The 12,155-nt window shown below is 41.5% G+C and overlaps 1 protein-coding gene across 2 annotated transcripts in view; it reads right to left on the bottom strand.

Annotated features, from left to right (window-relative positions):
* Positions 1-515: 515 nt before the first annotated feature.
* Positions 516-12,155, bottom strand: part of LOC131885108 (uncharacterized) — a 36,914-nt gene continuing 25,274 nt past the window's right edge. The window contains exons 1-6 of one of the 2 annotated variants that reach the window (XM_059233047.1): positions 6,039-6,197; positions 4,861-5,007; positions 3,314-3,745; positions 2,994-3,254; positions 2,271-2,373; positions 516-949 (exon numbers count right to left, since the gene is read on the bottom strand). In XM_059233047.1, the coding sequence (XP_059089030.1) occupies positions 931-949; positions 2,271-2,373; positions 2,994-3,254; positions 3,314-3,745; positions 4,861-5,007; positions 6,039-6,132 (1,056 nt within the window). In that variant the 5' untranslated portion in view covers positions 6,133-6,197 and the 3' untranslated portion in view covers positions 516-930. Of the gene's footprint in view, positions 950-2,270; positions 2,374-2,993; positions 3,255-3,313; positions 3,746-4,860; positions 5,008-6,038; positions 6,198-12,155 lie in introns of those variants that run through there. The other variant, XM_059233048.1, reaches the window with a different exon arrangement.

Below are 12,155 nucleotides of genomic sequence, written 5' to 3' on the forward strand. Positions count from 1 at the left end.
AGGAACTAATAAAGAAAACACAGACTAACAAAAGTAAGGGCACTCATAAGCATACCTCTTGCCCACTAAATACTACATTAAGAACAAAAGTAATGCCAAAATACCATTAAAATAGGAAAAATGCCCATTAAAGCACAGCCAAGTGTGTAACAATGCAACGACTGCAGACACTTTCACTTTCTTAACAGAATAGTAGAAAATTATGACAGAGGACCTTACTGCTCAGTAAAGAATAATAAGTCATAAAATGAAATTAGAATTGGTAAATTTTGGCTCATAATGAAGGAAAAGAGCCAAAATGGTGGCTGCAGCTAAACAAGTTTAAAAAGGGCCCATGCATTACCTGAAAAAGCAATTACACTTGAAAGGTTTTGACCGTTCTTGCAATATATTTCACTCATATTTCCATTGAGCAGCCTGGAACCACTGGATTGAGACAAGGATGACAGAGTCGAGAATTGAGATTTCGATATGTGGTCAACGCATCGCGTATTTGATCAAATGGGACTCACTCATGTCGCTTAGACCATGTATTTCAATTTTCAGCTCAAAATTACGTTTCTATAATATAATAGGTTTTTATTTCTATTAGAAAATATCTGTTTATGTAAACATGACAATCTTGAGCAAACTTTAAGAAACAGTAGCTTTTTTAGCTATCAAGTCAAAAGAATAGTACACGAATTTATTCATTTTGCAAGGTGGGCACAATTAATGAGTAGATTGAATTTCCTCGTTCGTCAACCGAAAAAAGTGTGATTAAATGTAGAATGTCCTGCCAAATGTATTGTTTAAATTCCAAAATCCGAACCATTCAAGCTCAATCAAAGTTCTGTTTTCTTTCTTCATACAATGCGCACATCATCTTGGGGACATCGTTACGAACATGTTAAACATATAAAAAACATTGATGAAACTGTCTGCATCTACTCAAGTTTTCCATCTATTGCTGCAAGAATACAATTGGATTAACATGGATTCAAATGATGTACGTAATGCGTACCAAATAACATGGAAGTTCACAGTTTCTGATTGGGATTATCAAAGTGTTGACAGATTGGAAAAAAATGCCATGATTTTGCGCGGATTGCATTGATCGTTAAGCATTGTCCTTTTTTTTATTCACACCATGCCACGAACTTTGATGATTTCAATCATAAAAGCCATTAAGAAATAGTTGCCCAAGGAAAAAGAAACAACTTCAAATTAAAACCACATGGATCCTTTTGTTAGTCTTTCATGGAGAAGGTTTAGATCAACAGTGTTCACGGGCATAAAAATCCTTATCATTAGTAGTACTTCCTGGACTAGCTTCTCGTTTACAAACATGAAAAACGTTGAAGAAGTCACCAAATTAAATGCCCTGCCATATAGAATATGCAAGTTGCTAAAAATGATTCAGCCAAAAATCAACACACAAAACCAAGATACGTTAGCCCAAAAACTGGATTTGTTGACTGTCTTTTCCTTTCTTGAGACTATCTTTCAGCGTGGGTCTGTCGACTCAAAAACAGGTTTTTATGCTTTTGTTCAACCGTGCATCTCTCTATGCCATTGAGCAAATGCAAGCAGGAATTGAGATATTTTCTTGAACTTAAACCGACAATACTCACGACCGACGTACATCCGAAATACTGTAGACTCGGTAAGCATGTCAGAAAGTGCAAAATACAGGGTAAGGCGCATTTTCAGGGTTGGGAGTCGCTAAGAAAGTCACCAAAAGAAAAAGTTGGTCAACATGATCTCATGCTAACCACCAAAGGAAAGGTTACTTATAGAAAATCCGACATTGCTCGTTTCCAATTAGCGTTTCACAAACCAAACTAGCTCCGCTGCATTTTTGCTGAGAAAGTATTGTTTTGTCGGTGAATAAATATCATTTAACTTTAATGTGTTGATTTTCAGAGCATAAATGATCGTTTGGCTTGTAACGTTCAAATTGATAATCAAGTAGCATCAGGGATTTTTACACTAAATAAAACAAATGCGTATCTTTTTCTGTGCTGACTGTTCTTTTAAGTGATCAAACACATGATAATTGCTCCCTATGCAAGCATATCAACAAGCATAGATAGGAACATTTTACGCTTGTTTGGAGTTTAATTTAGTGGCTTTCCCAATTATTATCATAATCAAGCCAATATTCTACCAGGTCGACCGCAGTTGCAATATTAAACGATCCAAGTGGCTCCAATCGAAATTGGTTGATTTCCCTTAATCACATCCCAAAATAAAATAGAAATCAGTTACTTTAAATTGGGGGCACTTACCGTAATTGAAGTGTAGCGCCTGCTTTGAATGAGCTTGGAGTTGTCTCATATATTATCGGATGTGGACCCACGGGTGGAATAGGGCATCTGTCATATCCACCTCCTAAGACAGATTAAAGCCAACAAAGTTTCAACATTTGTCAATATTTGAGATGATTAGGCCTCAAATTTCGGTCGATTCATAAAAAAAAAATCCTCTCTTTTTGTTGGTTTTGGACACAAACCAAATCTAACTTTTATAGTATTGATGAGAAAAATGATCGAATTCGTGTATTTGAAGTTTTCGTCTCTAAGTGTCCAATAATATTTTTTTAAGGATAGGAAGACTTTGTGGTCGGATGAAAATGATAAAATCATAGTTGTCTTTGTCCTGCGGTTTGAAGATTAATTGTTTTCTGATATTAAGTTTATTTTTTTTGGCAAAACATGTATATTCAGCGAAAGGCACGTGCAAACGAGCTTTTTTTATATGCAAAACCGCTTAAAGTCATTGCAGTTAAGTTTGCCCTTTACCCGCGTTTTCAATGAAAATCTGAAAGGAGGTTCAGATTGGTTTGACAAAGCACTCTCTGAAGTGCAGAACAGAAACCATATTTCTTGTAGCGTAGGATGCCTATACCCTAGGCGAAATAAATTTCTTGTGTTAGGTCAACTCTACATCCCGGACAAACCTTAAAACTATAAAGTATGCCTGGTAAAACGTGTGAGTGGAGCTTTGAGTACCTTTAGTTTGAAGAGCGCAACTTGACTCGCAAGCAACTTTAAGAGTACTTTGGCAATCCAGGCTCTCAAGTTTAATTGATCCGATGTTACATGTCACTTGTACACATCTGGCGGGTGTGATATTGATATCCATATTTGAGCTCAACCAATTGTATCGTATATAAGACCCGTAGCCGTTGCGTAGAATTGAGTAACAGGAAGTAGGTGTCGTACATTCCCTTGCACTGGGGTTATAAGTGGACAGCCAAAAAGGGCCAGTTCCTAAAATGTTCACAAGATTAGCTAACAGTTTACACTAATGCTGAGATTAAAGACAGTACCCAATGTCTCATGGATTGCTTTGATTCCCTCATCTGTTGAAATGTCTGCCAATTCCATATCAGAAGCTGCACAAGCCTCATGAGCACTCTGATATCCGCCTGGGGAGTCCACAGCTTTGTAAAACTTTTGGTTTTCGTTCGATTGAACCGAACCCATGTTGTGACAGGGTGCCGGATTAGGACTTGTGGTCATCGTAGTCGCGACTTGGCAATTCTTTTCACAGACAACTTCTAATTTATGGTCACAGTCGACCGACCAGATGTCGATTTTTTTTGACTTAATGCATCTCTCGTCGTCATTTATTTCGACTTTGTCAAATACTCCTAGACTAATGGTTTGACCATCGTTCGTTGTCAATTTCCCACTCTGACAGGCATTGTCTTGGCAATCGAAACCATATTTATTGAAGAGATTAATCCAAAACTCACCCACTGATTGGAAAAGAGAAGGAGGAATTGTAAAAATTAATGTCACTGGAAAAACTTGTTACAAGTCGTTTTTGAAGTATCTAATAACTTCAGTTGATAAAATACTTCGCAATTCGCATGGTTCTGACATATGTGAACAATCTTATTAATCTTAATCTCCATGCCATAGAGTTCGAACTACCACTGTCCACCTCAAGCTTTTCCTGAAACAAATTGGCTAGGAAAGACAAATTCAATAAAAATGGCTCCCATCGTGTCAACCCAGAATAAAGAGATACAATACCAATGGTAAGATTGGACATCTCAAAATTGATTCTGGATTGAGCCAATGTTATTGGATATTTGCATAGTGTAGCCTCAATTACAACCTTGATTGGAAATTCATGAATTTGGATTTTTTGCAATTTTACCATGGCTCAGCTGAATGAAACACCACATGCAGACTGTCTGAAAAGCGACGCTTGCGAGGCAATTAATGAATAAGGAGAGCCAACAAGTTATTTTTATGTTGAGCCAGGGAGGCCGTCAGTTCTAGCGAAGGAAGCTCTATTCGGAAATGCGCTACCTCCTAATCAGATCCAAGCCCGCTTAGATGGTGCTAAATCAGCTCTTACTTCCCGATCAAGTACCCGTTTAGGAGGCAACGCAGCACTCAGACGTTTTCTAGAGAGGTTTCAAAAAGGTTTCATCTCCAGTTTTGACTGACTCCTTGGTTGAGCCATAGATTTCTAGATTATGGATGTCTACCGACCGACCACTCGGCTGGTAATACAGTACAATGAATGGTCTCCTGGGAATTGATCAAAAACCGTCTTATTGTATTGTATAGCCAACCAAGTGGTCGGTCGTTCCACATCTAATGTCAAGAAATCTATGGCTAAGCTTTTCAGAGGGGAAAAATCCTCTCAAATATCCAGGTTAACTTTTTTAACTCCGTTTTTTTCAGTCATAATTGTGAAACTTGAATTTGACAAATTGAAAACTGTTGTTTAGGAACCCTAACTGATAAACAGCAGAGAGTCAATAAATTAAGTTGGGCCATGGCGTTTTTTTGCTCAAAAGTGAAATGACTAAAAATAATAATTCATGAGGGAAAATTAATTCTTGCTAATTGTTACCCTGGGTGGCATCCTCAACATTTTGAAGAGCTTCCATCGATCTGGGAGTTACTAAAGTTGCACCAACATTTTGGCATCCTGTGATGGCATCTTGAGATGTAGCTTTATCATCCAATTTAGAATAAGTCTTGCCGCCAAAGCATTCAGCTAGAAAAAAAACGGCTTTGAGAATGACTGAATTGATATACAAACATGACAATCAGCTGGTTTGTAGCTGTTACTTGCTCTGGTAGCTGAGTTTTTTTACTCTTTTATATAATTCTCCGTCAAACCCTTTGATTGAACGGATGGTCAAGTTCAAGATAAACTAGAGACATATGACCTATATTCTTCTTTCCCTTCTCTTAAATTGAATCACGCAAGTGCTAAAATTGTTGAACAGCACGGCAGGGCCACTGATTCATAACATAGAAAATAAGAGAACACATTAATGAACAGACGCTTCCGGTCAATTTGAAACTCAACAAATGTAAAGGTCCATTTTTATCTGAGCTGATGGATGAGGGGAGACATTTTTAAACTGAATTGGAACAAACATGCAAAATACATGATTATATTATATCACATATAATGGGTTGGATTTTGGAATTAGGCCCTCAGTCTTGGCTTTGACGAGCCATTATATATTGCTATTTGATATGTAATTTTGTAAAGCATTGTGTTGAATACGATTTGAAAAGAAGACTCATTTGTGATTTGGTATTGTGGCAATCGCGTTTTAACTTCTTTAAGTTGCCTTAACTCTATTATATTGATTATGAGAGAGATTGTGAGTTACCCCATCATGTTTATTTCATTTGATAGAAACTGTTCATCCATAACGCGTGTAGAACAAGGTCAGATAATAGAACACACAGAATCGTTAAACAATGGCTAGAAAAAGTAATTGAAATGTATTTGAGTTATTGTTGTATTGTATTGTAAAATTGCACACATGACACTTTGCAGCGTATAAAAAGGTAAACACTTAAACAGAGATTGAAAGGTAGTTGTAATTGAACAATTTTGAAGAAAAAGCAATTGTGATTAACTGCATTTCAAACCCATGTAATTGCAATTGCGATTGATTATATTTATAAAGTAACTGACACAGACCAGATTCGGCGAGTTCGTCAAAAAATAGGATCATTAAAAGATTCGTATGAGTCACTGGCTCCAACAGCAAAGCTTATGCTCACCCGCAACTGTAACAATAGCAACATAGCTAATTAGTCCAAAGAACAACCGAAGCAACCACTCGTGCCCTATCAAGGGTATATTCAATAATCGCATGGTGAAGTAAAACCAAATTAGGCCTACTGTATCAAGGGGTAAACCTTGACTGAGATATATTCTCAATTGGTCCGCCTTTCCAAGCATTGCTATTCCACATTCGTAACCGGATTTAGAAAGCGACGGACGGTCTAATGTGTATATGTCCGGGAAACATGCTCCGTGTGCTCTTTAGAATCAGCAAATTGCAAAGGGACTTCTTGAGTCCCCGGTCAAGAACAAAGCTCAACAGAAAAAATCACTAACTAAATAATTCCATAACATTCTAGTTCAATGAAACAATTAATTTACTGTTCTTGAACCAAGGTGGGGATTTTATTTTTGGACACTTTTGTCCACCCCTGTCCAAAAGTGTCCAAAAATGCGAAACATTGAAAACTACAAATCTTTCAGAAAATTTAGTTGAATTTATTTACTTTTATATTTCATTTTAGAAATAGTTCGTCGGTGGTGTCAAAAGTAAAATAGGTTTTAAAAACTTTTGCCATATCTCTAACATGCAAGAAAAGATTTCTTAATGGCATTTTTTAACTTTTTAGCTCATCTTAGACAGCAAGCACCCCTAAACAAAGGTAGGTAGAGGTAAGTGATGAAAATCTTGGTTATTGCAGTTGAGTGGATGGGCCAGATTGAACAGATCCTTTGTCAACTCCTGTCGCTGATGGCATTTGGCCGGGAGCCGAACAAAGGTACGTGACAGCCAATATTCCGAGGGGATGTCGGGCCAAGGACAATAAGGTGTTAACAAGTCCTTGACCGGGAAGGACAACTTGTGTCCGGACATCACCTCCGGAAAGGTCAGGCCCCCAACACTATTGGACACTAACCTTGCCAGCCCGATTGGAGGGGCTCGGTTTCGCATAGGAAATGCGTCCATGCATTGTTGGCATATTGGGGCACGCAGAGGTATCTGGCGTGTTCGTCGGGAGGAAATAATTCAGGCAGAGGTTCAAACGAGGCAAGTTTAATTACTGAATTCTACATTATTACAACGCATGGCAAGTGAGGGTGCTCACGATCAGGTGTGATAATTCACACCAGTATTTACAAGAGCATTCGAGCATACTCCACGCCCTTTTCCCAAATGAAACGGTGGTTTAGCTCTGATATCGGATAAGAGGCTTGGGGTTTTGGGGGCTCCTCCGTTTGAGAGGTTCGGTGGTTGGCAAGTCGACGGGAGTTTGAGACTCATCTTGGACAACCTCTTCGTAGAAGGGGCGTATAAAGCGGCGATTCCGCCACTTCAGGCGGGTATTGGACGATCGTACAAAGTAACGCCGACCGCGTTTCTTCATGACCCGACCTGTGTCATCCCACAACTTCGTCAAATGGTTTTGAATCCGAATGTGATCGCCAACGGACAACGGAGCCAGGGAAACGGCGGTAACATCGGCGTGGGCTCTCGATCTTTCTTGGGCGTGATCTCTTCTCGTGGGAATGTCGGACAAATCGATTGGCAACAATTGATCTGGAATGACGGGAATGAGAGACCGAATCTGTCTACCGAATGATAATTCAGGCCGTGATCGACAGGTGGGTCCTGGCACATTTCTTCATTCCAGTAAGCTCTGGGTTATATCAGAGTGAGTCTTTTTTGCCAAGAGTTTCATTGCCTTCACGGCGGATTCCGCATGTCCGTTCGATTCAGGGTGATGAGGGGAGCTTATCTCATGGCCAACCTTCCACTCCCGGGCGAAGTGATTGAATTCCACCGATTTGAATAGGGGCCCGCCGTCGCTTCGCAATGACACGGGAATTCCATAGTCTGGAAAATGTTTAGTTAGTGCCTTGACTACTTGACCTGTGGAGGGGTCCGAATTCCAGCGATTCACGGCGGGCCAACCACTGAATCGATCCACATAGACCAAGTAGGAGTGTCCAGCGTACGAGAACAAATCGTAAGAAGCCATTTCAAAGGGCCGCTTTACTTTGGGTGGATCTGTCTGGAAATCTCGAGGGAGGCTAGGGAGATGAATCTGGCAATGATTACATCTCTCTACGGTATTCTGGATGTCGGATCCAATACCGGCCAATATACAGACATACGGGCACGGCGTTTGGTTTGATCAATTCCTTGATGAGAGGAGTGAAGATTTCGTAACACCAGCTTTCGAGCAGGTAATGGCACGACAATCCTACCATCATACAGAACGAGATTGCCAAAAAATTGATAACTTATCTTTCAGTTTTTTCATATGCTGACGTTCGGCTTTCCAATCCAACGGAATATCCTCGGATTTGTGCGGGAACCCGCTCGTCACGTATTGGGAGAGGCAATCATACATGGGGCCGGCTTGCGAAATGCGCTCGAGATCGCTCAACAACAAATCGCCATGTTCCTCGCCTTCTTCTCCACCTAAATACGATGCAATTCGGCCAACTCTTCTATTGAGTCCATTTCTTCGGCAAGAGCAATATCTTCCGGCTCAGGCTGGCTGACGGGTGCGCGAGAGAACGCATCAGAGATTACGTGTATCTTACCGCTCTTCCAGGAAGCAACGAAAACGTAGCGGGACAATTTCTGGACCAAGCATTGGAGACGAGCATTCTCAATCTTATCTGAAGTAAATTCGTTGAGAAATGGGCGAAGGGGACGATGATCGACGATAATCTCGAATTTTGGGAGTCCCAACAGGTAAATTGAACATTTTTGAAGTGCCCAAACCACTGCCAACATTTCAAGTTCAATCATAGCTTAACGAGATTCTGTCTCTGTGACAAATCGCGACCCACATTGTATCATTTTCCAAGTATTACCAGTCTTTTGCATCAATGCAAATCCAAGTCCGTGAAGTCTAGAAGCGTCGGTTTGGAGGATTGTGGGCAAAGTCAGATCGAAAGGAACTAAAGTGGTCGATTTCACTAATACCTGTTTGAACTTATTGAAAGCTTCATCGTGATCCATACTCCAAATAAATTCGGATTTCTTCTTCATAAGTGCCCGCAAGGGTTCCGCGAATCGGGCGATGTCGGGGGTGAACATGCCAAGCTGGTTAGCTAATCCCATAAACCTACGCAGTTCGATCAAACTTGTGGGGGCCGGAAATTCGCTCAAAGCTTCGAGCTTCGATGGATCTTGACGGGTCCCATTATGGTCGACGATGAACCCAGCAAAGGCAACCTCCGTGTTTCCAATCTTGCATTTCTCCGGATTCAATGTAATTCACGAAGTGCGACAACGTTCAAGGATTTGGACAACGTGGGACACCTGGTCTCGAGCAGTCTCTGAAAATACTAAAATATCATCGACCACGTTAGCTTGAAAGCTGAGCCCTTCAAGTGCCTCATCTCCACGTCTATAATACTCGTCCTGAGTACTAGCTAATCCCATAGGTGCCCTCATGCACCGGATCTCCCAAGTCCAGTGATGAAGGTCGTTAAGTCTCTCGATTCCTCAGCCAAAGGGAGTTGCCAATATCCATTCTTTGCAACTGGAAGTGCACTGGAAACTGGATATGCAGACGACCTGGTTCTCTTGGCTAATTCAGCCGTGAAGTTGCAAAATGCCATCAATGCACTCCACGGTTATTGCCAAGAGAACGGCCTTCAAGTCAACACCGTCAAGACGAAGGCCATGGTTTTCCATAAAGATCGACTGGCTCCCACCTCCTTCAATATTAACAATAGTCCGATTGAAATCGTCAATAATTTTAATTATGTCGGTTTCACATTCTCAACTCAACTCTCCTTCACCAATCACCTCCAGTCCGAAATAACTAATGCCAGGGCCAGGATTGGATACATTTGCAATAGACTTCCTATCAAGAATCTTCCCCTTCCAATAGTTCTGCAACTCTTCCGGACCTACATCACTCCAATTTTCCTCTACGGCCTTCACCTTTGGCTCCCAAACTCCGCCCAATCCGCCCTCAAATCCGCCGATGCCACCTTCACCAAGTTCCTCAAACGATACTGGAGTATGCTCGAATGCTCTTCTAAATACAGGTGTGATTTATCACGCCTGAACGTGAGCACCCTTACTTGCCATGCGTTGTAATAAAGTAGAATTTAGTAATTAAACTTGCCTCGCTTGAACCTCTGCCTGATTTATTTCCTCCCGACGAACACGCCATGGCGCAGCCGGTAGCCTTCTTCGTTTTTGCCAATAAGGACCGCTGAGTCCCATCCACATACTAGGTAGCCAACGAACTACCGAGGAAGGTTCTCCAGTTCAACGTATTTGTGCTGAGAAGAAGAACTCGTGGTGGAAGCGAGGAGATAGCCTCGTATCTAAGATGCTGCCTAAACCCGATGTTGGTGCTGGAGAACAACCCGTGGATGTTGATGTCCAGGATACACCACGTGAGGTCCCTGAGTGGTTGGGCCCGCTTCTATCTCACATGCAGAAGGAATCCGAGGAACAATTAATGAGGTTTTTGTCGTCCTTGGGAGGTGAGCAATCGCCAAGGGCACCAGACTTGAGGAAAGTGGAATTGTCTCGTCCTAAAAAATTGGTAAAAGATGTATCATGGAATATGTTTCTCACTTGGCGCCAACAAGTAGAAGATTACTTCACCTTATCTGAAATCGGTCTTCAGGACAAATCTATCCAGATAAAGGCGTTATGGGGACTCATGACCACCGAGATGTTGGGCCATGTGAAACACGCGATGAATGTCCCCATGACCACTACGCGCTCAGTCAAAACTGTCTTGGGTGTTATCCAGACATTCCTGCGATCCAATAGGAACTTGACTGTGGATCATCTTTCATTTGAGAAATGCCACCAGGGAGCAGGCCAACCCTTTGATGACTTCTTGGTTAAAATTCGCAAGATTGCGGAAGACGCCCAGTTGTGCTCCCCATGCTTGGATACTCGTCTCGTTGCAAGAATTATAGCTTGCGTCAATGATTCCAAGGTACAGTCTAAGTTGTTCTCCTTGAATACGTTACCATCTCTTAAAGATACGGTAGACCTATGCCGAGCTGAGGACACTGCCCACATCGATGTGGACAAGATGGAACAATCTGGTGCCAAGATTAATCGCAACTGATTTAAGAACAAGACTGGCTTTGGTGTCGGGAAGAAACTGGTACACAAGAAAATCAAGAAGGGTTATCCTAAAGCATCGTGTTTATTTTGTAACAGTTCACACGCGCGAGGAAATTGCCCAGCACAGAACATTGAATGTTATGGCTGCCACCGGATTGGACATTTTGAGTCAAATTGCCCAACAAAATCCGTGAAATTAGGTCGGATCACCACTAAACACGTTCGGGGGCTTGGAGGAGGTCAATCACATGCTACTCCCACAATGACCGTTGGTATCCGCTTGGGTAAAGCGTCATTAGGCCGATTTTCTGCCACCCCAGACTGTGGTGCAGAAGCCAAAATGGCGGGATCCGACTTTCTTAAAAAGTTAAATGTGTCACCAACACAACTTGTCAATTATCATGGTTCTCCATTTCAAGTTGCAAATGGACAGAGAATGATCCCTGTTGGTTATCTTACTGTTATGTTATGGACGCGTGGAGAACAGACAGACGATGTACTCTGGTTGAAGCTCTATTGCAGACTGTTTATTGAACGGTAGTTGGGGCATGGATACAAGAGATCGTATATACACAGAGAGCATATATGAAGAACGAGAGATCATGATGCATAAGCATGGCGTAAGCCGTGATAACCTAAATAAGGAATAACACTACACCTCCCCCCAAATTATATGAATCACATAATTTAAACATTTGCCCACACGAAACTGTCCGGTGTTGAACTTGATGCCGTTGTACAATTGGTGACATCCTGGAACCGGTCTTCGTTTAAAGATGGGGCCGTTCTTTGAATCTGGGGACGTGTCATAAGACATTGTCCGTTTGTAAACCACGGAAGAACACTCTGTGGTTGAACCTGTTGCTGTCTTGTCTTGACGCAACGTTTATATACACATATAAACACAATCACTAACACCACCAAGATAACGAGTCCCATTTGGGCTGTGCCAACATGGATCTCTACAATGTGGAAACCAGAACTCTGTTCCACCTCCTGGGGTTGAGAGATGATTTCTTGAGAGGGGCTT

Source organism: Tigriopus californicus, chromosome 8 (assembly GCF_007210705.1).
Source record: "Tigriopus californicus strain San Diego chromosome 8, Tcal_SD_v2.1, whole genome shotgun sequence".
Classification (NCBI taxonomy): domain Eukaryota; kingdom Metazoa; phylum Arthropoda; class Copepoda; order Harpacticoida; family Harpacticidae; genus Tigriopus; species Tigriopus californicus.